Source organism: Tetrao urogallus (genome assembly GCF_951394365.1).
Source record: "Tetrao urogallus genome assembly, chromosome: 11".
Classification (NCBI taxonomy): Eukaryota; Metazoa; Chordata; class Aves; order Galliformes; family Phasianidae; genus Tetrao; species Tetrao urogallus.
In genome coordinates this window covers 3,350,918-3,377,097 of record NC_136824.1, presented here as the reverse complement: position 1 = coordinate 3,377,097, position 26,180 = coordinate 3,350,918, and the positions used below count along the sequence as shown (strand labels likewise).

At 40.7% G+C, this 26,180-nt stretch overlaps 1 protein-coding gene across 15 annotated transcripts in view; it reads left to right on the top strand.

Moving 5' to 3' along the window:
* Nucleotides 1–26,180, top strand: part of MEF2A (myocyte enhancer factor 2A) — a gene marked incomplete at both ends in the record, with an annotated part of 46,265 nt that overhangs the window by 18,589 nt on the left and 1,496 nt on the right. For 2 of the 15 annotated variants that reach the window (XM_079540643.1, XM_079540638.1), the window contains 6 exons: nt 2,949–3,086; nt 6,192–6,411; nt 6,523–6,582; nt 17,542–17,732; nt 19,297–19,320; nt 22,495–22,621. In XM_079540643.1, the coding sequence (XP_079396769.1) occupies nt 2,949–3,086; nt 6,192–6,411; nt 6,523–6,582; nt 17,542–17,732; nt 19,297–19,320; nt 22,495–22,621 (760 nt within the window). Of the gene's footprint in view, nt 1–2,751; nt 2,884–2,948; nt 3,099–6,191; nt 6,412–6,522; nt 6,583–17,541; nt 17,733–19,296; nt 19,342–22,494; nt 22,622–26,180 lie in introns of all 15 variants that reach the window. The other 13 variants (XM_079540630.1, XM_079540639.1, XM_079540631.1 and 10 more) reach the window with 10 other exon arrangements.

Here is a 26,180-nt window from a genome sequence, read left to right as displayed (position 1 = left end):
GGGTACCTCCAGGGATGGAGCACATACAGCTATCTGGGCAGCAGTGCCAGCGCCTCACCCCCCTCTGAGTAATGAATTTCCACCTGACCACTAACCTAAATCTCCCTTCTTTTAGTTTAAAGCCATTCCCCTAGTGTCCCGTTGCTTAACAAAGCATCGATAAACAAAGCTCCTTCAAGTGCTGGAAGGACAAAGGTATGCCGAGTTATTTACAGTCATCGGAGAAACGACAGAATGTAGCTATAGCTGTAAGATCCACGAAGGGTGAGGTTAGCCCTCGGAGTGGAATTCAGCTCTGTCCCATGGCCCTGTTCCCAGCAGCCGTCCCTGTGCTCCGTGGGCAGGGCCCCTTATCGCACCGCGCTGTGCTGCGTAGGCTTCGCCTGACTCTGTGAACAGCTGACAGCATTCCTCTTGTTAGTACAGCCGCGAAGCAGGAAGGTTTCACCGTTCTGTTATGGCGCAGTGATAAAGTAGCAGTCTTTTTATGGTTAGGTCCTCAAAGTGACAGTGCGTGTTTCAGCGATAAAGAGACAGAGCTCGGGATATCAGACCCAGACATATTATCTGTAACAGCACACCGTGCCTTAAATCCTTCCACAATGACAGGAACCCCATCTGGAGTGAAGGTTTCCAGAATCTTAACCGGGAGATACTGAGCATTTTCCTTCCTCATGAGTCAAACGGAGTTAACCCCATTGTTATCGAAAATAAAAATAGCTGCTGGCCCAGAGGAAGGATGCCTTTCTGTATTTTCTGAGCCCGTTCCTTTGTATTGGAGCTGTGAGCATATCATCAGGCCCATCCGTGAGGATGAGTCCCAGTGTTACACTCACATTTTCACTTAGTTGTTTTATAAAAAGGGGCATTAATGAAAGTCCCATGCTGCAATACTTAAAGTTGCACTAACCTCTTAGGAACTAGACAGAAGTTCAGCACTGTCTGCTGTGCATTTCTTGCAAATTCTTTCTATATAATACCTAAACACAGCTTCTAAATGTCTTGCACACTGTGCTGAGCACCCTGTTAAGTACCTATTTGGGTTCTATTTCAAGCATTCCGTGGGTTGCAGGGGTTAAGCACAATGCAGATTACACAGTGTCAACATTTTCCCTACTGATATCAAAGTGTAGAGAACTGGCAGCCTGACTTGTCAGGAAGGACTGGGAGGGATAGCGGGCTCCGACCTTGAGCAGCCGGCCCTTGTATGGCCACATCCATATCCGTGTCCAGCGGATTGGCTGGCGGGGTGGGATCAGGGCGCAAGCAGGGCTGGAGGGAGCTCCACCTGTTCCCCATGTGCTGCTTCAGTGGTGGCATTTTTGTGGGAGTTCCAGGGACGGCGTGGGATACCGGGAGCCGGCCGAGAAACCCGAGAGGGGAATTATAGCTTGTGGTGACCTGTGATATTAAAGAATTTCAGAGAACGCAATTGGATTTTAGTGCTGCTTAGAAGCTGAAGTAGAAGTAGGGAGTGTTTTGCACATGTATAAATAGTAAGAGAGTTTTGTGTAATTTTTATTGTGCTAGATAGTGCTTGAATAGCCTTAAACTAACCTTTTTTAAACACGTAATGTTCAGTACGCTATGGAAGCGTAGCTTCTACCCGAAAGTGAATTTCTTTCTGTTGCTGAGAATGTCGACATGTGGATTTCAGTTTTTTAGGGTCTTTCGGTGTGAAGTTAATAAAACTTGTATGCCTTGTCAGCAAAAGAAAGCACCACCTCTCTGCCCCTATGGTCCCACTGTTGGCTCATGTAGACCTGTTGAAAAATGTGTATTGCTTTCCTCTTGTAACCCATCTTTAAAACATTTCTGATTTTTCTGTGGCTAGCATTTTAAATTGTAGTTTTTTAGAAATGAGAACTTGTAATGAGAATTTTGATTGTGAAGTAGATGAAAAAGAGAAAAAAAAGGACTGCAAACATATCAAATGGATCTTTGAGTTGTTTGCTCGCAAGAGCTGCAGGCTCACATCCTTCCTCAGCAGCTTATTCGTAGTGCCTGCATTGTAGACATGCTGTGTTTCTGGGGGATGTTGATGCAAGAGTTCCACCAGCAAACAGGAAGTACCCCACAAAGCAGTCACATCAAGTTAGAGTAAAGGAGTCTGAAAAAGCTTATATTTAGCAAACTAAGTCATGTTACAGAGGGATTATGTCATTTCTTTTTATACTTTTTGCACTTCTTGTTACCATGCAGGATGACTGCAGTGCAGGAAAATCCTGCCTTTGTAAGCCAGTGAGACCAAGTGTTACATATATTCATGAAATGCAGTAGCTACATTCAGATGAGAACTGTTAGTCGTTGTATCGCTCGACTTCAAGCCATATGCCTTTAAAAATATAAGGGATGCTGAAATCAATTTATTAAAGATCCAATAAAGACTAAGATGTTTTTTAATTACCGGTGAGGACATTAACTCCTTTGCCATAGGCTGACTGTTGAAGGTCTGTCAGGCAACTGTCCCCTATCAGCCGGTGTCTGAAACCAGTTTGGTGTAGAACACTGGAGAGATGGAATGATTTTAGGTTCAAACTGCCCATGAGATGGCCCCTTGGGAGTCTATGCCTCTGACTGAACCTTTTCTGTTGGTGTACTATGCCACTATTTTGAAAGACTTAGCTTGTCTATTGATTTTTGTCTGTGAAAATTTCTTGTAGTTTCAGTGGCTCTGAATGATTCGGTAGTATACAAAAGATCTTGGCAAGTTAGTATGATCTGTATGTGAATTTTCCAATTGTATTTCAGACCTTAAGAAAGAAAGGCCTTAATGGTTGTGAGAGCCCTGATGCTGACGATTACTTTGAGCACAGTCCACTATCGGAGGACAGATTCAGCAAACTAAATGAAGATAGTGATTTTATTTTCAAGCGAGGCCCTGTAAGTACTTTTATTTTATCTCTACTTTTTATTTGTTGATCCTTTTTATTAACTTCATTATTTAGGCTCTGAACAAGAAGGAACACAGAGGGTGCGACAGCCCGGACCCTGACACTTCATATGTGCTCACGCCACATACAGAAGAAAAATATAAAAAAATAAATGAAGAGTTTGATAATATGATGCGGAATCATAAAATCGCAGTGAGTACTAAAGTATGGTTTGTGCTTCTATTACATGCATGAGAGTTTTCACAGGTGTTGCTTACCGCTGTAAAGACAAGAGGCTGTATTGGTTTGGAAAGGGAAATGTGTATTTTCATGAGGTAAAATAAGGTATCGATACTCGCTCTTGATAATTACGTTTTTTTCATAAGGAGTAGGAAAGAAAGAAATTGTGTCTCCAGCTTCTCAATTATGCACACAGATTTTTTCATGCTGTGTGGATGTGAAGTAACATTTCTAAATTTCAGGACCTTAGCTTCCTTGCCTAAAATATTCTAAAAAGACAGATTTCATTATGGGATATAAAAATCTTACAGTCCTTCTGTCTGATAAAGATTTTACAATATGTTACAATTAGAGTTGGCCCTTTCTATTACCAAATCAATTGACTCAGTTGACTTTATTTTCCTGAAGGCAAGATTTAGAAAGGCGTTTAGATGTTTCAGAATGACAGTGGGATCCTCAGAAAGATTGATATCTTGTTGAAGGCACGTTCAGCCAGAGAACATGGACACCAGAAGAGCTTTTGAAAGTTTTGTAATGAGCATCTAACTCAAATATTTATCACTTGCTGTAAGTCACTAAATTGCTTTAGGAAGATATTGTCACCAATCCCATAGTGCGATCAGAGCATCGTTTCCATTTTAATATTATATAATTAAAAAATGAGCTCCATGTGTTTACAGGGCAGGTTGTCCATGTTCTCATGAGTTTTGTATGTGCTCTTTAATTTATGAGTGCAAGGTAAAAAGATTCAGTGGAGTACTTTTAGGTGAGAATTATTGGACTGAAGAACTTTGGGGTTAACAGTAACAGAAATTTTGCATGATCTTCTCAGAGGTGCGATGTTTAGTTTCCACCTGCAAGAGCAGTTAGCATTGAGTGTTACAGGTGGAGTATCTTCTGAGAAAAGTCATATGGGGCTCTGCCACGACCTTTACATTTTTTAACATTGTCTAGTTGTAGCAATTAGAATAAATGGACTGGCTAGGTTAATCAGCATAGATCCTGGCGTAAATGAAGAGTGTGTCCCCACAGGACTGCTAATAGTGAAAATGATTTAATTGATCACAGCAGTAGAACCATCTCTGGGAAAAGAACAGCAAACTGGCAGTCTGACACCCAGAATCCATTCTTCTTGCAAATTCTTTATGCTTGAATGTAGCCAGTGTCTTTTATTCCTTCTTTGTTTTGATGTTTTTGCTACCTGTGTTTCTGTATTGAAACATCTGTAGGCCTCATCTATTAGTATGATACGGTTAAATTGCTCTCCATTGATGTTTTGTGGTCTTCCTGAGCGACTTAAGTTTTCTGTGTGGGCATCAATGTAAATAAAAAGGGAACGTTAATTTTTAGCTCTGTAGTTCTGTATTTATAGTTTAAATTATACCTGTTGTGGTTTTGTTTTCAGTACTTCTGGATCTTGGATAAGAATGTAGCTTCTTTTATTCTAGTGCCCTTATTACTGTTGAAAGATAGAAATGAGGCAGAGTGAAGAATTCAGTCAAAACCAAATGCATACCATAGATGGACAGATGCTGTTGTCCATCTGCATTGTAAGGAGTGGGGGAAGCTGTCATTCATAGATTCTATATTGAGAAACCTATGGAAAAAATGTTCAAAAATGTTCTTACTGTTAACTTCTAAGCATTGTTTTAAGCACACTTCAGCTATTTCAAGTTTAGTTTGAGTTAATGGAAAGCATGCTATTTAAAAGCATCCTTTTTTAATAGATAATAAACAGTTTCTTGAAGTAGTTTCCCGTGAAGACAAGTATCAGTGCAGCTTGTCATTACTTAGATGCTGTGAATGATTTGCTAGCATTACATTGCTGTGCTTCATTACTTCTTGCTTCCATCTGTGCCAAAAAATGATAATTATTCTGAGGAATGCTTCAGCATGGAAGCTGTCATTAGTTCTCACCAGTAAGAGGTTTTGCTTTTTGCATAAAATGTATTATGGTCTGTACATCAGTGTAGAATTACTGCTGTATTGCAGATGATATCAAATTGTCATTTAGAAGTGTCATTCTGTGTAAATTTTAAGCTGTATATGACAAAGTACATCTCTTAAATATACTTGCTAGGTCATGAACGTGTGTCATCTTCAGCTGACCTCTAAACTACCACCTGTGTCAACAAATTCTACTGAATTTTTATTCTTAAGCTGTACCTGTCATAGATTTGTTGCAGTTACTCTGAGAGTTGTGAAAGAAAATAGTCCCTTTTGTTTCAGAAACGCAACACTGTCAAAGGATAGGAATGAGACAAAGGCCAAACAAGTTAGTCATAACCAAATGAGCGCCATAGATGGGCAGGCATTTAAACTTTTGAGTCAAATAGTTGTTGAATAACAAACATATATATACTGTGGAATAATAGTTGCCTTTTGAATAGTGCTGTGAGAATTGGAATAAAATGAAAAATAAAAAGGGAAAAACATTTACACAACAAGAAAATGGAGTGGTTATGCAAGCAGAGTTTTGCAGAACACGTCTCAGAAAACGACAGTCAAAGTTGGTTAAATTCAAATTACTGAAGTTTGTAAATTTATGAACTTATGAATTTTTGGCATGTTGAAAAAAGGTTTTAGAAATTAGTAGCAATATTTTGGCAAGATTGTTAGTAGAAAATGTTATTACTAATTGATTCTTTTTTGTCTTATAACTTTTTACAATGTGCATGTTTATGCTTACATTTTGAAGATGTAACAGTTTGTCGATTCATCAGCATATTTATCTTGTTATGGCTTTGTAATAATCCAAATTAACTGGTGAATTTATTGTATTTCTGAGCTATATGAATATCTTCAGGTTTTTGTATGTTAATTTCCTCTCAGTGTTTTGATAAGTTTATGAGTAATTCTTCTGGAACTGTATTTTTGACGTATTATAATTCAACACCAGACTGCAACAAATGGATGTTTTCAGATTGTATGATTAATGAATTAGAGTTTCAAAACTAACATAATTAACTCTTATAATTGTTGGCAAACTTGTAATGTGTATTTTTTATAATGTGCTGTGTTTGTGAATATAGTGAATGCTAATCTTGTCTCGTGTGTTCTTTGCTTTCTTTCCTCCAGCCCGGCTTGCCTGCTCAGAACTTCTCCATGTCGGTTACGGTTCCAGTGTCCAACCCCAACACTTTAACGTACAGTAACCCAGGGAGTTCCCTCGTATCCCCATCACTGGCAGCCAGCTCATCATTAACAGACACGACCATGCTCTCTCCACCTCAGACCACCCTGCATCGGAACGTATCACCTGGGGCCCCGCAGAGACCACCAAGTACTGGCAATGCTGGTAGGATTTCAGTACCTTGGTGCTTTCCCTTTTTCACCCTTCTTTATATTTTTATTAACAAACAAACAAACAAAACAACCCACAATTTTTTTTTCCAATGTTTTTTTTTAGGTGGAATGCTGGGGACAACTGACCTCACAGTGCCAAATGGAGCTGGTACCAGTCCAGTTGGTAAGTGTGGTATCGTGTTTGTGCTGAAAAATAGTAGCGTGGTTTCAGTTTGCACACTTATTCAGAAGCAGTTTTTTCATTTTGATTCCATTTGGTTAAGGAAAAGCAAAGGACGTAGTTATTAAATTGCCTTGTAATTAGTGAGTTTTGTAATTTTTTTATCAGACCTTTAACCCTCATTTTAACCCTCATGCTTTTTCTACTTCAGTGATAATTCACATTTTTTTACTGCAGTTGTTTTCAGTTGTTTGCTGCTCTTGCTTTTTTTTTTTCCTACAAGTAGGATTACAGCATGCTTGAGAGTTATTTCCCCCCCCCCTTTTTTTTTTACTTTTATTTAAAATTCTCTGTGCTTACTAAACTAGCTGTGTTCTGAAGATCTAGGTGCTTGATGCTGGTTCTGGTGCCTATCAAAATGACGAAAATTCAGACTATGTTGTTTGTATTGCTATGTATATCTTGCTAATTATTTCCTAGCTGTTGGACAAAAACAGCTTGGAAAACAATAGCAAGGTTCAGTTTTAATTTTGGAAGATGATCAGCATTTCTTTAAAATATGAATTAGAGACCTTGCCAAATAATCAAATTCACAGTATTTTTTGGTCTTCAGTAAATTGATATAATAGCGTTTTTTCAGGTAAATAAATCTTTGTCTTGCCTAGACAAAATTTAATACTCTGATAGTGATCAGGCAGCCACTGAATTTTACAGATAAACAGAATGAATGATAGCTCACCCACCTTCTTCATATTGCTTCCACTCCTTGAGATGTCTTGGTAACTGAGAGCCAATTTTGGAAGCACTTATAGCTGTCTTCGATAAATGTTCATGGCAAGAAATGAGAGGAGCATCTCTTGACCTTCCAGTATTTGCCCACTGGTTACTTAATGTGGCACTTGAGAAAAAGTTCTTTGAAGATAAACTCAGTTGATAGGATTTATAAATAAAAAAGCTGCAACTTCATGCTGAAAGCATGGGATTGACTTTCCATTCTTTCTCCATTCTTTGGCTATATGCAGCAAATAAATATTTAAGTATGGCTTCTATTGAGTAACATTTTAACGGTAGGAAAAAACAATTAGTTTTAGAAGCTGTGGAGGTCACACGTTGATTTCTGTAGTGTTTCTGGGAGCATAGGAAGTTCTGCATCAATATGTGAAGGAACGTCTTTACAGTGAGGGTGACGGAGCACTGGCACAGGCTGCCCGGGGCAGTTGTGGTGTCTCCTTCTCTGGAGATATTCAAGACCTACCTGGACACTTAACCTGTGCAGCCACTGGAGGGGACCTGCTTGGCAGTAAGGCTTGACTCGATGATCTCTGAAGGTCCTTTCCAGCCCCTACAGTTCTGTGACTCTCTAGTCAGAGGAAGTTTATTATCAAGACTGCAGTAATCTTTTCCAAAATCAAGCTTTAGTGACAGTGGCTGCAGGTTTAAGACTCCTGTTAATAAGAAAATAAGACAGTTATCTACAGCACTTGCTATGGGGTATTAAACGAGGGAAATACCAATTTTCAGTAGCTTGGTGAACATATTTAATGCAGTAGAAATGCTTTCCTTCTTGCATTTATTAATAGTTTATGTGAAAAGTCAAAATGCATCATTTATCTCTTGCTTTCCAGAACATCACACCCAAAATGTTACACACATACCCACTCATTTCTAGAAAGATTTTCATTTAAATAGGAGTTGTGGCTATATAAGAACAGTGGAAAATCTGTAAGAAGTACCTCTAGCAAAAAGCAGATACCTCGTTAGTACCACAGTACTAAATTACAGGGTCTGTAAAGTTGTTGGAGCTCCACAGTCCACTAGAATGTGGCAGGACTTCCTTCAGATACTGTCAGGTGCACAGTAACCTTCTCAGTTGCATAAACAAAATTGCGTTGCAAACAAAATTGAGATGCACGCATAAATAGACTGAGCCTTGGCTGCTGCTTATTAAGAGTATACTTCAAGTTAATATCTGCATAAAACAGTGGTTCTAGTTTGTTGTTATATTTACTGTAGAATTCACTTTAAACGAAATGCATTTCCTTTTTTTTCTTTTTTCTTTTTTTTTTTTATTTTATTTATACTTGCCAAGAGTGGAGAATTCTGGTATAGATATAGCTGTGAAAGGTCGTGTTAATTTTTCGTCTCTCTGTAGAGATGGCAGAGATCAAGGTGTGGGACTCACAGTATCCACGTTTCCTGATATTCTCTGCAAACAGTTGCACCAGCTGATCTTGGAGGTCTTTCCAACCTCAGCGATTCAATGATTGAAACAAAGGGAAAAGCAGCTCTGAGTCTCCGTTAGGAAGTTTTGAGCATTGATTATGCTCTCTTTTAATTGAAAGATGCTTACACATTTATGTCTCTGAGTGAAAAACAAGTAGAGGTTATCTTGGGAAGTAGTTCATGGTAAAATCTTGCATAAAATGGCTCATTTAATTCAGATGAGGAACTTTTTTTCCCTCATATCCCATGCATCTTGATTAGAATAGATGATTTACTTTAACAGTCAATCTGCCAACAACAGTTCTTCTGTGGAAAGGAACTTTTTCTGATGAATAAAAATATCTGTGTGTTGTAGCGAAGATTGGTAGGTGGCTTTTTATGGTTAGAACAGAAAATTTTGTGATCGTTTTGCATGCAGCTGTCATAACTCTGAGAAATCTATTTTACATTTTTGAGCTTTTTTTTTTAAGTTAACCCATCATGTGAAAACTTCAGCAGATCCTTTTCACTTAGCAAGTGTATCAGTTTTGAGAGGAGGAAAAAGATCCTACATTTTGAGTCTTTGCTTTTGAGCAAAGATTTTTGTTGTTAATTAAATATTGTGCAGCTAGAATTTTTATGATGGTATTGCCAGTAGCCAGCACTAACCCTGTTCAGTTTATGATGGACATCTAATATGCTTCAGGAGCCCTGGATCCCCAGGATGTGTACAGTTTGCTGTTTGTTATCATCGTTATCATGGTTTGAACGCATGCTGCATGTCTGTATCATTCTTCTCAAAAGTCCGTGGTTTCTGTTAGCCTAAGTATATTGTCACTTGCTCTGAATGTCCAAATGTGGAGAGAAATTCTTTGGTCTAAAACTGAAAGGACACTTGATGGACAGATCACCTTCATGTTTATCATAAGGATGTCTACCTTACTATGTTCCAGAAGATTTGGTGGTATTTGCCAGCAAAGTTCAGTGCTATTGAATTTGCCCTATTCTTAATGACTGTAAGAATTTGGAAAACCTTAGAAGAAGTACCAGCGTTAGCCCTTTTCTACTTTCTGCTCCCACACCTTTCTTGTGAGGCATTGAGCTATAACCATGCAAAATACCAGAGTGGCCCGTTAGGACTGTGGCCTTCATTGCCTGGGCTGCATGCCAAAGAAACCCTGATACCTTTGAACTATGGTGAGCTCCCGAAGAACTTCCCAGTAATGGGTGTTTCTGAAGGAGCTGTTGGAACTGGAGAGTTTTTATAATGCAGGGACATGATATCTTTTTACAAGTATCTTTGTCAGTGAAGTAGCCCTTCCAGTCAGTAATGAACCCAGTTCATCTGGGAAATTATCTTTCCTTTTACAATTTTGTCATCATAAAGAATGGGTAAGAGAGAGTTATCCTGAGTAATGACTTTCTCCTCTTCATTCCGGATCTATCTTATGTCATGTCCTCACTGATATTCAGATTCTGAGCATACGAAGTAACTTCGGGTGTATTGGATTTCTTTGGACTAGAGCTGAAGAATATAACTGCCTGAACAGCTGTGTCTTGTGAGCTACTGGATCCCTACTGAGAGCCAGCCTAAGATCATGTGTCATCTTTGATCATGGTGTCATGACACCAGGAAGGATTATGCAGAGGTGCATTGACAGTTTGCTTACACCTGTGAACTGCCTTGTAGTTCAGGATGGGATCAAGACAGGGAAGTATGAAAGGCCACGCCAGCAAAATGGTTCACTTTAACTCGAGGGCTTGTCTGACTGGGACACCATTTCTATGTGTTTGAGGATAAAACAGTCAGACTGACCTTTCACAAGTCTGTTAAGTCAAATGACTTATGCTGCAGTTCTTAAGCATGCACCAAAAGGCATCAATAATAAAACAGCTTCCTGTGCATACATTTCTCTTCATGTTTTGCTTACTAAATGAAAGAGCACCCAATGAGAAGTATACAACTAACTCTGAAAAAAACCCTTGCAGTGGTTTTGCTTTAAATTGGATTGGTGTTATCAATCTTTTCCTTAAGGAATCGTGTTCTTCTTCCTCTACCTAACACCCAGATTCACCAATTTATGTGAGGACTGCTCCAAAATTAATGCTTCCTGTTTGTCAGAGAAAGATGTTGGTGGGATGGCAGAGGAACTGTGTGACAAAATGGAATCTGACATGGAAGAGGGATGAAGCAAAAGGATGGAATTGAATTCTTCCATGAGGAAAAATGGCACCCGTTGACATTCATCAGCACTTGCTGAGAATTTGTGAAGACCAAACAGTGACTGTAGCGCAGAGAAGTGGTGGGTGGTGCCTTTCAGCAGTGGCAACAGCAGCACTGGGTCTCCTCCACTGGTGCACATTTTTATGAGCATGGTATGCAGGCTGTTGTTCATCGCTGGTGATAATGCACAGCTGTGATGGAGATGTGTTGAAAAATAGCATTTTGTAGCTGAGAATTAGCTCTATTGTGTAGTGTTACTGCATTCTTTGTGTCTGTTGTTGTTTCCATGGAAGTAACTAGGAGGCACTACTTTTGGAGCAACCTACATATCATATGTGCCAGATAAACAGCACTGCTTTGCCCAAGGAAAATAGCTGTAAACCTTGAGCACATTACTACTTTATCTGTTGCACATCCTCTTCGTGTGACAGGCAGTATCTGTCAGAGGTGGTCTTTCACTGGGCAAAGTTCCTCACTTCTTAGCTTGTATTGGAAGTGATGGCAAGTAATGCAAAATGCAGTAGACAGAGGTTCTTGCTCTGTAATCTCAATAGTGTTGGCATAATATTTTGCCTTGCTCTGATCTTCAGGGTTACCTGGGTAAATACAAGTCAGTGTTTCACCCTTCTCTAAGGAAGAAGTTGAAGGATGCCTGGAGAACACTGAGAGCAGCCTGTTTACCCTTCCAGCTTGCAGCTTCCAAGCTCTGCTCGAGGAGGACTACTGAGAGTGGACTGCAGACCTGCTGGTTCGCTGAACCCGTCTCCTTTGCTAGGCACAGATCTGCTTATCAGCACAGAACAAAGTTTGATGCATCCATCATCATCTCATTAGATCAGTTCACAGGAAATGATGGGCTGAAATTGGCTTGGAAAAACATGTTGGTAGAAGAAAGCATTTAGGTTTTTTCAGTTGTAGCAAAATTCCCCATCAGCATGCGGTCAGCTCAGCCCCTGAATTACCCATAGACTTTTAAAATTGAAATGTCAGAGTATCTTACCATAATTTCTGATTTTCTAGGACATATAATACAATTCTGGGTACAATTTGCCACGTGTATGACAAATTGTTCATCTCCCATCTGAGTTTGAGAGTAGCGGCGGATCCGTATGAAGTCTCAGCATTGCTGTAATGTCAGCTTGCTCAGGATGCTGCAGCACGTGGCCTCAGCAGTTCTGAACACAGCATTTCTGGCTTCTGTTCTTTCCGTGGTTTTATGTAGATGTATAGAAATCAACAGATTCGGAAAGCAGAACTCTGATTTCATTAACTGTAAATTGTGTAGTTTGGAAATGACCTAGAAGGCATCTGTCTCATTCCCACTGCTGTATTTTCTCAGGCAGTTGGATAACATTTAGATACAAAAGCAATGTGCTCGTTTTAATTTCGTTGCTGCATTCTGAATAAACAACCATTATCTTGAAGATGGCTATTTAAACTCTAAATATTCTTGAAAGTTCTCTCTCATCCTTGCATTTAACTTCAGGAAAAAGGAAAATCCAGCAACCTTTCTAAGGCTGAGTCTTAAAAAACGTTTTGCCCTTCAGTTTTGCTAGAGTGCATTTCCTTGGCAATATGGTGTGTCTTTTTTGCTGCATTTTAATATCTAAAGTACTGCCATTAGAAGTATAAATTGTACATGTTTCAAAGACTGACTGCTGTCAAAGGTATGCTTTAATTCTGTCCATAGTATTATCTGAAGGATTGATCTTTGAAGGTCTGTGGAAATAGATTAACTTCAGCTTCCTTGAAATGTCGCAATACAGCCTTCCCAAAGGCAACAGAGACCTAAGGTGGAGTTATAAAACTAGGGTGGCATCAGCAGAGATCTCTATGCAAAGCTGAAAGTGGTGTGAGCTGCAGCTGTGGGTTGTTTGTTGTAGTTTTATTTTAATTCCTGCTTAAAGCTGTCACATTCAGGCACGCAAACTGGGGTAGCTACTGCAAGTAGAAATGCAATTGTTAGATTTGGTTTCAAAGCTCTATCCCCAACCCAAGTCTCGTGTGTGAGCACTTTTCTGGTGTTCTGTAGGTATAGTGGTTCAGTGTTTGCAAAAGTACTTTTCAGTTTACTTCTATTTATGTGACTTTTGTCAGGTTACATGATGTCACTTGTGTATCTATTCATTTGCTACCATTTTTATTTTTGCTTAATCTGACGTTATTTCACTCCTTGTCCATGATTATTTTTCAGAACTATATGCAGCTATTTAGTTTCTCCAGAGGTGAACCACAAGAAAAGATTAATAGCATCAACGACTGTAATTTATTCCTTGAGTATTAATAAGAACATGGAGTGCTTTCCAGCCACGTGTGTTCATTGTTTCAGCTGATGTGATTTGTACAGTGATATATGAGTCTGGCTCGTGTAATTGAATGCTTCATCTTGGGCTGGAGGACTATAAATGAGATTAAGCTGCATTACGTTTCTGAAGGCAGGGGGTTCAGTTCTTGTTGAAGTAGCTGGATTTTAAAACTTAGGCTTAGGAAAGAAGGCTAAAGAAGAAGTGGGTTCATGGACAGTGGCCATGCTTATTATCACAGCAATTCACTGAAGTGTGAATTTTAAAATCTGTTTAAAATGATTTCTAGGATTGGGAGCTTATCTTTGCATGGGTGCCTGTTTTCCAAAAACGTGTCTTGAAAATGCGCTTATAGTTGTGCTTAAAAATCAGTTAAATAAAACTCTTGCAATGGAAATAAAAGCAGTAGTCTGAATTTATGCTTGCATAGGGAATTATATTCTGCTTCCATTTTTCAGTTTGGTTTTTAAATTTAAAATAATTGTATTTGGGGAAGGTGTATATTGGATGTGGTGGATAAAATTTCTGCATGATACAAAATTTGAGCAGAATTTATGGGGGCATTACAGCCTCGGTTTGGCAGAGTGCCGAGGAGTTGCATCATGCTGTAATGGTTATCGTTTTCTGGCTCCTGACCTTATTCCAAGAAATGCTGTGCTTTTCGTTATCCTCTCACTCTTAGCTTTTAATTTAATTTTCTTATTAGATCTTCAACAGCAACAAAAAATGCTTAAAGTTTCATACTAGAAATGAATATTCTACAGTCTTCCTGCAGCCACAGCATCTGGTTCTTCAAGTTATAGGTATGAATACTTAAGTGTTTGCTAAAGAGAAGAAAAGGAAGTTTTAGCAAAATGCTTCTCTTAGGTCAATACCCGTACTGTTGTACGCTTCTGCCATTTTTCCCATTCTTAATACATATTTTTTCTAAACGCTTGTTTTCTGTTTTCAAAAAGTGCTCAGCCATTTGACAGAACAAATGCTCGACTCTGCCCTGCTGCTCGAGTCAGACTGCCTGGAGGAGGCAATGGCACAGAGTTTGTTGTTTTTGACAGCACTGTTAAAAGCATGAAATGTTTCTGAAGGATTGGCAGAGCCTTGTAATAAGGGTTGCAGGAAATGACTGTATTGGGTGTGGAAGAAAGACACTGTCCAGCTTTAACACATGAGCTACCAAAATACTTGAAAACAGAGGACAGGAAATGGAGTTACAGGCTAGACCAAAATGTGATACAGAGCTCCATTGTTCCAAAGGGATGTATTGTTCTGAGGCTTCAAGTGCAATGTGGAGCACCACAGCATTGCATGTAGTAGTACTGACAGCATACTGAGTGATAACATTCTGTTTATTATTAGATTCAAACACCAACTCTTTTAGCACGGTAAGGTCTTTAAACACGCTGTCATTTTTTATAAAATGGAGGATGCTGTAACAATGTGTTAGATACAGTTAGGTAAAAGTGTGCCTGTTTTCAAATAATTTCTCTTCCCTTGCATCTTTTTCCTGACCTGCTCAGCTTCTGCTCAGTCCTTTGGGGAGGTTTGCTTTGTGACCTGATGCGGTGTGGGCTTTTCATAGCTAATGTGTACGCTCATTTATAATGGATAGGTATCGATGCATCTATTTAATAAAGATGTCCCACAGTTTCAGATACCTCAGAGGTAGTGCAGAACTTCTATTTTTATGGTTTCTTTGTCTGCGTGACCTACCTTTTACAACATAACATTGGAATTGCCCTGTACTTGTTCTGTATGCTCTTGTGCTTCATTCCTATGTCCTACCACATGAAGCAACCCATACACCTGCCACAGCAATTAGGAAATAAACCAATTCTGTGTGGATTTGGTTTCTCTGTGTCTGTGGTTGGGTTGTTTTTTGTTGTTTTTTTTTTTTTTTTTGCCTGGAGCTCCTGCAAGTCTCTTCTAACTCATGATGAAAAGTTGCCAATTTTCTCCTACTGTAGAGCTCTACTTTGTATTGTCCAGTCTAAGCAAACTTCCCAGCCTCTTTAGCTTAATTTTATTTCTAACCTTGAAGCATCCCAAGAAATTCTGTTGTTTTCTGTTGAAGAGCATAGAAACTTTAACCGTGAAGTAGATTTTTTGCTGTGGTTACGGAGGAAGAATGCTGCCACAAAAAGCTTTTTCTTGCTGCTATCATTGTATCCCTTCTTTCCTACCTGGCTTCTGAGTAAGATGGTACAGTTCTCAGAAAAAACTGATTCGCCTACGTCCCCTAAAAGTGCTTCAGGAAAGTACTACATTAGAAAAGCTCGTCCTTACGCTATGAGCCTTGGAAATAAAGGAGCAATCAGATCATCCATGTATGGTCAGGCATTTGGCACAGTAGGAAATCCACAGAGCAACGAAGTCTAATTTGAAATCCTCACTTGAAAGTTGTGAATGTACTGCTTAGTGACGTGTGGACAACAACTGTGCTTGCAAACTTTAGATCAGTTCACCCATTTTGTTTTTTCTTGAAAAATATTTAGCACTGCCCTACTTTCCAAAAGACCTCTATAAAACTCAATAGGACATCTTTAGTTCAGTGGGAAATATTGACCATGGGTGGGTGGTTGGATTGGATGATCTTGGAGATCTCTTCCAACCTTGCTGATTCTGTGTTTCTATCTTCACATCAGCATAAGGATTTTGTTATTCTTACATTAATCTTTGCTGTTTCCATTGCTGAACTGATGAAAGTAATATATAAGGTTCAACTGATATCAGGCAGGGAAAAGATGAGGACTGCATTTGACAGTTCCCCCCTGTATTAAGGATTGGGGTAACAGGAGAGGCTCTCTCATTAGCAGCCTGCTGAATTCACTGCTGGGTTCTTGACACAGATGAGAATCTGTGTGATCTGTAAATCTCAGTATCACCTTCATTAAATGTTGCGCTGTCCTACTGATAGTTACTGTTCTTCATCCTTGCTATAAAATGCATTAGGAATTTTACTAAAGAAGGTACAACGTGACACTGATATCTTTCTTATTTTAATTGCTTTTAGATTAACATGTATTTAATGTAATAAAATTGGATTGGGCATAGGGGCCTATTTAAATTAGAATAATAATACAAAATTCATGCCAGCGTGGCACTACAGGCTGTTAGAAGAGAATTTCCCACACAGTGAACTTTGTGTAATAGACTTCCCCTGAATGGTGACTATAAAGGCCGCTTTCAGAACTGGAATGTTAGTATAAACATAATGTTATTATGAATTGTATTTGTTTATACATGCACACACAACTTCGGTAGTGTGAGCTATAGAGCTCCCTGCTGTAAAATCCTGTTGCTTAACGCTTTTCCTTTGCAGCTGAATAAGGTGTGGGTATCTGGGGAGTTGTTGGAATAAGTCTGGTAAAATCATTATATGGTGGCCTAAAAAAAATTCTGACAAATATGCCATAGTGAACGTGACATGTTCTCCTATTGCTACAGGAAAATGCAGTACTGTGCACTGAATTGTTTCAGTATTGTGTTACTTTCTTCTGATCAGAGTATAGACTCAAGGCTGTGTGCTGAGCACAGTCAGTTGCAGGAGACTGCAGTGCTGAAGTCAGGACCTGTATGTAGGATGGGGCTCATCTAATTGTCCTTCACTGTGCACACCAGCATAAGGGGTAGGGACCTGTGTAAAATCAATCACTGGACATGAGCAACACGTATATCTGTGCCCAGAGCTCAGAATGAATTTAAATGGAAAGAATTTGTTCTCCTTATCATTACCACTTATGCTAACCAGACAACGTATGTTACTGCAACTTGAAATTAATTTCATTGTTGAGTAGGAACGGAAATCCTGCAGATCCTAAATGTGTTTGTAGAATCCATTGTAGAAATGGAGACTTACTCTCAGAGACAGCAATCTTGTATAGTTGGTGCTCTGTGTGGAGTGGGAGTAAGGGTGCAGTGAGGCTGTGCAGCTCAGTGTCTTGAGAATTCAGCTTGGAAAAAGGAAAGACCAAAACCAACATATGTTATTAGAAGCAACAGTAGTTGTTCTCAGTATTTAAGCTGCCATGCAGAGCCCTTAAGGTAATACCAGCTTTATGTATTGATCTTCTGGGTGCAGTGCCTTTCGTTTGGTTACTCTGTGCCATTCCTCTTGTGAGAAGTTTGCATTGGAAGTTTTATGAAAGAAAGATTACATAATTTGTGCACACACCACGATTTGCTGTGGCTCCTGCTCTCGAGGTATGTGTGTCCTGAGGTACGTTTGTTTTTCAGGAAATGGGTTTGTGAATTCTCGAGCTTCACCAAGCCTGCTCGGCACTGCTGGCGGTGGGAATGGCTTAGGCAAAGTCATGCCTACAAAGTCTCCACCTCCACCTGGAGGAGGTAATCTTGGAATGAACAATCGCAAACCGGACCTCCGTGTCGTCATCCCACCCTCCAGCAAGGGTATGATGCCACCGCTGGTAAGTTAAAACATTTGTTCTGTAGCTAGTTTTATTTGGGGTCAAAACGACTTCTTTTGCCCACACGCGTAGGAAGACACTATCTCATCTGTGACTGTAGGTTACAGTAATAGAGAAGCCTTTTTTCTAAAGCGTAAGCTAGCAATCTGACCTAAACATGGTTAAGAGAGCAATCCTAGAGATTTAGATTTGGATTTTGTTTTGATGCCTCACTGACTTGGCACTGAGAACTTAACTGGTTTGGAGGATGTGGGTTTTAAGAAGGCTTATGCATTATTCTGTGCGGGAATAGCTCATTTTATTGCTAATACAAACTCCATTAACATGCTCCAAAGCAAATTTGTACCTGTTTTTCCTGGATTGTAATGTCTGTGGGATACAAAACATAGCTTCAGTGGTAATGATGGTCTGAGAAAAACTCCTGTTCAGTGTGACGTACTGAAGTGCAACCTGTGTGGCACAGTGTGTGATGCTGGGCTTCCCATCTTCAATGGAGACATGAAAGGGTGATGAGGATCAGTCCCAGGCCCTATTTGTGTACCTTTCAATACTATTATGCAGCTTGGCATGTTGGTAATAATGTTTGCTCAGCCTGGGTTTAGTGTAGCACCAAGTACTGAGTCAGGCATGAAGCAACCACAGCACTGAGGGCAGAACAGGTCTGTCAGGAAGAGTTGTTCTATTCCTCCTTTCATTTGGCTGACCAAATCCTTTTGGTCTTTCCCTGTCACGTAGAATTCTTGAGCATTGATACGGGTATTCTTTCTTTTCTGTGTATGGAAGAACGAACCATAACCAAGAGAAGCAGGATATAAGCAACAAAAGTACTCTCTAAATAATTTGTTTTTGTCTTTAAGATACCACAAGTGCTTACATTTATACTGGTATTCACGATGAATAATACAAAATTAATCCAAATAACAAAAGCTACAGTTATGTTTGGAGTAATGATTTGTAAAGCTGAGGGTTTTTCTAGGAAAACTGAAGTGTGGAGGACAGGAAATGCACTAGATAGATTTTAAAGTGAAAATCATTTTAAAAATAATTAGAATTAGGTACAAAAAGAGCGTTGTGTTGGTGCAGTTCTAATGTTAGAAGTGCACAGTACCCACTTACTGTGCTGCTGTCAGGAATGACATAAAATTCCACATAGTTTTTGGCTTTCTGAGGAATTTGGAAGCAGAATTCTTAGAGGTGCTGGGATGGCACAGTGATTGTATGTGAGAAATATTTGGTTAGTTTGCTCACTGTGTATTGCATCAACGCAGCCAGAAACAGCTGTGTTGCATACTTACATATGATGTCAATGTGTAGTTGTGTTCTTGCTTTTATTACTTTTTCTGCTTTAGTTTTGCCAAAGTATGTCTTTGGTACAGTATTTCTTATCAAGCGACCTGCATTACGTGCAGTCCTTCCTACCAGTATTATTCACAGGCAGGAGGCAAATTCGCATTATTAATTGACATGAATAAAAATGTAAAGCACAAACGTGACTTTTTCTTTCATCTTTGAAAGCAATGCTATTGTTAGTAACTGTGTTATCCCTCTTGTTTGCTGAGTACAGACGGAGGAGGATGAATTGGAGTTGGTGAGTCTGGGCTCCTGTTTGATGAGACACAGCAAGACAGCAACTTTTTACTACAGTTCTGTTTAACTGTAGTTTCATTACGTGCTTTAAATAATTCCAGTGTTCCCTTGGTAGCAGATTGAAATGCAATTGTTTATCAGACTTAAAAATGGACCAATTCAAGTTGAATTCACATCCAAAGTTGAGCACTTTCCATTTGTAAATTTTTTTTTTCTGAAACGATTTCTGTTTTTCTTGGAGGGAACATTGGAAAAGAGCCTTGCAGAGTAACTGTCCATGTGTATAGCATGTTTGATGTGCTTTGTTTTATGAAACATAAACAACCACTTATCCCCTAAATTGGTGCAATATTTTTAGAAGGTGGCTTCAATCCTGACGCTTTCAGATAGTAACACAAGTGTGCCGTGTATTACTTATTGCATGGAGATGATATCATTGCTGATGAGGTCACCTTTTTGAGTTTAGCATTATTTCATCCTGCGTGAGATTATCAAACCACAGGGGTGTTCCCTGTTTACCAAAAGGAATGGAGAATTGCAAAACCTATTATCCTACCTTTTTTTCCAGTGGAACGATACTTTGTTTTTGAAAGGAAACTCCTGGGATTTGTGTTTTGCTATTTTTTTTTCCAAAAGGTTTTGACATTTGGCATTCTGTCTGGAAAATAACGTAAGGCTGCAATAATTTGTAACTTATTTTTAGAGCAATTTGCAAATTGTTCAGCTGCTGTAGCACAAAGCGTGCAGGAGGTGCTGCATCACAGTGCAGCCCTAAAGCTCTGCATAGTGTACGACTTGATCTGGTTTCCAACATGGACCTGTTGCTAACAGGAGGCTCTAATTGCATGAAAGCATGGAAAATGTAGTGACGTAGATACGTTTCTTAATACATGCATGCTTTTGGTTGTTTTTTTCCTTACACATAAGCAATAGATATAGAAAAGTAAGGGGAAATGTGTTTTTGAAATCCAACGTGATAGTTGATAAGTTCCATTGGGCTGCCTTGTTAGCAGAGCAGTTTCCCTCCATCTTCTCACCTTCGTAAGGAGTGTCTGTTTCCAGCGCAAGAGAGAGAGCTTTAATTCAACATAGGAACTCTTAATCAAAATAGCATTGCATAAATGTCAGAAATCAGATTTGTGCAAAGGCAATTGAATTAAGGCATTCTCCTGCTAGAATTGCTGCACCCCTTGCGATGTGAAATGATGCGCTCTGAGGAGGGCTGGTGTGCGGATGCTGCATGGAGAGCGGGCCCTCTAGCGGCTGTGCCACGGGCTGCTGGGGGCACAGAGAAACAGCAGCGCCTTCCTTGCAAGCTCTTGGCAGTATGTAGAGCACCTGTAAGGGAATCGCTCCTACTGTGCTCCTTTCTGATGCTGACGTAGTGCCAGACAGCAGCTCCACATCGCAGCTGTGAGCGCACATTCGGTCTGCTTGGAACCGAACACGGAAGGTGGAGAGCAGAAATGGTAGTGTGAAGCATCCAGCTCTGCCTGTCCCCTGTCCTGTGCACAGCTTAAGGAACGGGCTGACTCTGCAAGAGCAACGAGTGCTGGATACATCCAGATACATCTCAGTGCCTTTGTGTGGCAGAGTAACTCAGAAATAAACCGCCTCCGAAAACCACCTTTATTATCCACTCAGAAAAGCAAAAAAGTCCCATGGGGAAATCCTTTGGCCTGGATTGTTTCCCAGTGTACTCCTCTAACTTTTCCATTATGCAGTAATCCCAACTTTATAGGCTGCCATCCAAGAAAGCTTTGTAAAAAGGTCAATTCCTGACAGACAAAAATCTGCTCTAATAACATATCTTAGGGCCAGATAAACTCGGTCTAGTGGAGATTTTCAGAAGTCCCTAAGTGATTTAGAAGGATAAATTGTACAGAAAATCAGTGGGACTCACTTTGTGGTTTTAGGGCTTTGGAACCTGGGAAGTGGAACAGATCCCAGAGGCTGTGGGGCTCGGGGCCCTCTGCAGTGCTGGAGGGTTAGGGGCCAGGCATGGCATGGCAGCCACTGGAAGGCTGTGCTACACTGATTTTAATATCTAGCTGCAGCGTGCTTTTCTAAAGCTAGGAAGTGAAACTCTACCAGAGACAAAAATCCCACCATTTCTGTAGCAGATATATTTTTTCAGGAATATGGGAGATACAGGGCTCCAGGCAGTAGCCTTAAAAATGTGTGAACTCCAGCTCCCTTAATGGGGAATGTTCTTTGAGAATGTAGAAATATGAAGTGCAAGGAAAGGGAAGTTAGGAGCTCTATCAGTAAAATGAAGCATCTCTTGCTTAAAAAGAAACCCCACAGCATTGCATCCATGGAGAGCTGTGTGTCTGTGACAGAGCACTTTGCTGTCTGCTGGCATTCAGCGCAATATTTAACGTAAGGTTTTCTAAACAGCAAATTTTGTTGAAGAGCTTAATGTGAGTGATATGTTTGCTACAGATGTTCACTCCAGTATATGGCAAAGAAAGACTGCTCACGCCTACAGCGAGAACAGATAATGTGAGACTATGGAATTCGGCTGTTTTTCCTGTCAGAAGGCACAGTTGTTCTGCATTAACTCAAATGTCATTTGCTTTGAAACGTATCTGCACTATAACAAGTGCTTCACCGCTTTCTCAGCAACCATGGGAACAGCAGATTGTTTCCTGGCCAAGGTCTTACCAACAGAAACGTATGCCATCGCCGCGTTGCTGTCAGGGCAGGTGTAGTTAGCACAGGGTCAGAGCTGGCAGCTGAGATGCGGGTCAGATTAACAGCTGGAAACCATTCCCTCTGGAACTGCACCTTGCCATCTGCGTTAGATCCTCTTCAAAAATAAGGCATGAGCCCCTTCAGTCACTTAAGAACTTCTGAGAATTGTATGTATCCCTAAGAAAGTGCATTGGTTCTTGTCCTTCAGCTGAAATGAACACTGTTGAGATGTGCATGCTCAGGAGGGGACCAGTGAGTCTTACCTTTTTCATTTCTGTTTGCTGAGATTGTTTCTGTTTGAGTCTTGAAATGTTGAGGTTCATTTATAAAATCCATCCTGACGAAAGCTAAGTATTGCTAATTAAAACACAAAGCAAAGTGACACATTTTATTTGAGCGCTGTTTTTCTATTAGCACGTAAGTTTCTGTTGCTCTGACTGATATCACAAGGCATGCTGTTATTTTTCATCGTTTATAGAATACCCAAAGGATAAGTAGTTCTCAGTCCACGCAGCCCCTCGCCACCCCCGTGGTGTCAGTGACAACTCCCAGCTTGCCGCCGCAGGGACTCGTGTACTCGGCCATGCCCACTGCCTACAACACTGGTAAGCATTGTGCGTGCCTTGATTCCTCACATGCACCAGGTTTTGTGATTCATAAGCCCAGAAAATTTGCATTCCTGTGACACTTGGCTTTATTTTGCTGCTCAGTTGAAATGAAGGCTTTTATTCATCCAGAAATGAGCCTTCTGAATGTAGAATGTGTCAATGTTGGGACTTACAGACGGAAGAAGCTTTCAGTCAAGTTGTGCACAGCTGAATGCAGGCAGAGACACAATGAATGCATTTCCTTATTGCTGTGGTGTTCTCGATGTCCATCTGTGAGGTGACAACCTCACACCGACACAGTGCTGCTACTTCAGGGCGTGCTGAGCCATGCTCTCTGCTGAATTCCCGTGGCACGAGGGAGCTGGATTCAGAGAGGACTTCCAGTTCTCAAGAAGCAGCCCCTTCCTCTTTGGCTGCGTTCTCCAGAGCGAGGCGGGGAGTTGGTGGTGGGCACAGTCAGCATTTCATCACTGGGAGTGTCTGAAGGACTTCAAAACTCCTTTTTTATCCAAAGTGTGATTCAGATAATTTGGTAACATGACAGTTGGTTTGTCCATTCGGAACGTAGCTCAAACTGTGGTGCCTCCTGCTTTGTCTCCACATCAGCAGAGTTAACTCAGCCTGCTCTCGAGGTTCTGTACTTGTCACAGAGCCTGTATGCAACAGGAAAGGGAGTTTTTGATAATCATTTCCTTGATAGGCCACACCTGATGGACTTGGGCTGGTCTGTGATGCATAGTTCAATTTCCAAATGCGCTTACAGAGACACTGCATTGCAGATAAGTGTAAGAGTTTAGGTCTGAGTTAAGTTAGCTGCTGCTTAAAAGCAAGTGGAAAAGCAAAGGAAATAGCTGCCCAATGTGCCGTTCTTTTTAGGTGTAATCTAGCTAGGACATTCAAATGTAAATGCTATAATATCTGTTATAACAGAAATTTCTGACCTGGGGAGCGTAGTGTCAGCAATAGTAGCATTGAAGTCTTACTAGGTAGGCTTTCAGTTATTATGTATATACTCCAAGCAGAATTAAATCCAGTCATAGTAAATACTCTGCAAATAAGTCTATAGACGTATTTCTTTGGTGACATTGTTTTATGCAAGAAAACTTCTGGTGGTGTGCAGCATTCCTTGTGGACTGAGATTTGAGGCAGTCTGTAATGCTTGCTGAGCTCTGAAACCAAAGAACAGAAAAGGCAGTGTATGGTGTGTTAGAAATGAAGACTTTTTTTAAACATGGCAGTATTCTTTTTGAGAGGGCACACGTGCAGTTGTGCAGGGCTGTCTCATGTCCTGTGGGCAGCGAAAGCTCAGGCTGAGCAGCTGGTACCTGAGCTCTTCCCTTTTGTCTTTTCTTCTTCTCTTTTCCTCCCGTCAGAAGGCTCTGCTGGGCAAAAAAGCCCAAGAGGGCAGAGCAGGAAACAAAGCACGGCCTTGTGCAAAGGTCAGGGCAAATCCAAAGAAACTTTATTTCCTGTATGTAGAAAGTAGCCAGAACTCGAGTTAAACAAAGGCTTTTTGTGTTTGTGTTCTGCAGGGATGGGTACTGTCAGGAGTCTGTTCTGAAAGAGGGAACAGAACGAGTGCCATCTCTTCATAATCATTTTCCTGACAAAAAGACTGGATTTTATACATTGGCTATTTTTTTATATCTTTTTTTAAGCTTTAAAGGACTTCAGGATGTTTTGTTAGTTCCTACCTGTAGCCATCTGTCAGCTCAACAACTGGAATCTGTTTTGATCTCATGTCCCCTTCCCTACAGCACTATCACTGTGCCCATTAGCTGCTATTAGTACTCTTTCTGCGTTGGTTTGCCTTCGAGGCACTGCCCTGCACCCACTGCGTGCAGGGGTTTGGTTTGAACAGGGACTGTTCAGTCAGCAGTGGTTTCTGCTGCAGAAAGGGTCAAAGGTTTCTGTTGCAGGAGCAGCTGAGTGCAGGAGGAACCTGTGCAGGTGGTTGCTGCCCTGAGGGGAAAGGGCTGGAGAGGCCAATGAACAGGATGGGGCTGCAGTAACAGTGCTCTGAATGAAGAATTGTTGTTAGTTTCTTGTTTCAGATTAGAAACTGCAGCATGAATGTACTGGACGTGTAGACCTGGCTGTGATTCCTGCTACGATGACGGTCCATACGTTTTGTTTAATCGCTGTATGCAGTAAGCCAGCAGTTCCTGTGCCTGCTCAGAGCACTTCTGCTGTTTTCCTGCCCTTGAGCAGTTGTGCTGTTCCCTCTGTGCTGTGCAGTGGTTGGAGGCAGTGCCGTGTGGCAGCAGCTGCTGGGAAGTGGAACAGTGCTGTGCACCGAGTGCTTGGGAGCAGCACACAGTGAACATGGTGTCCCACACTGCAGCCAGGTGCTGTTGCTGCTAGGAAACTATTCTAAAAACCAGCCCCCCGCCTTTGGGTAATGCTGTGTTTTGTGAAAGGCTCTTTAGCCTTTAGTGTTTCTCAGGTACTTTGAAATTGTATCTATTAGACAGAGCCTTTCAGGGGTCTTAAATAAGAAATTTGACTTTGAACCAAAATAGTTGCCTGTTTTTATTGCCAACGCACCTACATCCACGTTGCTGATTGTTACAGCTGCGGTCGCTCTGTAGGTTGAGTCCATGTCTTCATCACTGGAGGGCTGGATTTTTTTTGTCTTGTAAATCTCAGATAGCTGCTGGGTACAAATGCCAGCTCAGAAGAAACAGAAAGGCAGCGTAGGTAGCATAGTTTGCTGGGCTGCAGCCAGGATTGTCAGTGTCCTCATGCATCTCTGCCCATGCATCTCTGAGCAGCATGGCTGCTGGCACTGCATTTGCCTCCCTCTATAGGGCAATGAGAGGAAAACCCTGACATGTTGCACACAGAACAAGTTGATGTATGGTCAGGGGGAGACTGAGAGAGATAAACTGGAATGGTTTTGGCATTTTAGGACAATGCTAGGACAGCAATCAGACAATAATACTTGAGTGAGTGGAATTTCTAGTTACCCTGCAGTAAGTTTGACTGCCAGCATTTTGTCTTACCCTCTAAATGCCAGAAATTATTTTAAGGAAGCGATGTTACAAGGTAATTAAAAGCAGACAAGTATTTGCAGCTTTGTTTTCGAACCTGAAAGAAAAGCAGAGGGTGGTGATGATAAAATGAAAATAACTCCTCATGTGCGAATGAGAAGTGAGAATTGTCTGAGCATTACAGCCTGGGCAGAGCTAACAGCCTGACACTGACTGGTGATCAGGAACATGTTGATTTTCCCATTACTCATTTAAGTAAGTTACATTTCTAAGTAATGCTTTTCTTTTGTGAATTAGTTCATTTGGTACAGAGATGCCCATTTATTCAGATGTAAAATAATGAATCACTGTTGTGGGAAGAGGGAGAATGCGGTGTGTTAAGGTAGGGCTGCATCCACACGCAGCTGCAGTGCCTTTGCTCCCAGCACCCTGTGGGTGCTCACACACACAGGTGTGAGTCCCTGTGCCAGTCCCTGCCCTCACTGTTCAGCAGCTGGGCCAGCAGCAATGAGCTTTGCTCCCTGCTTGGTGTGGGGATGGGCTGTAGGGCTGTACTATGCTTT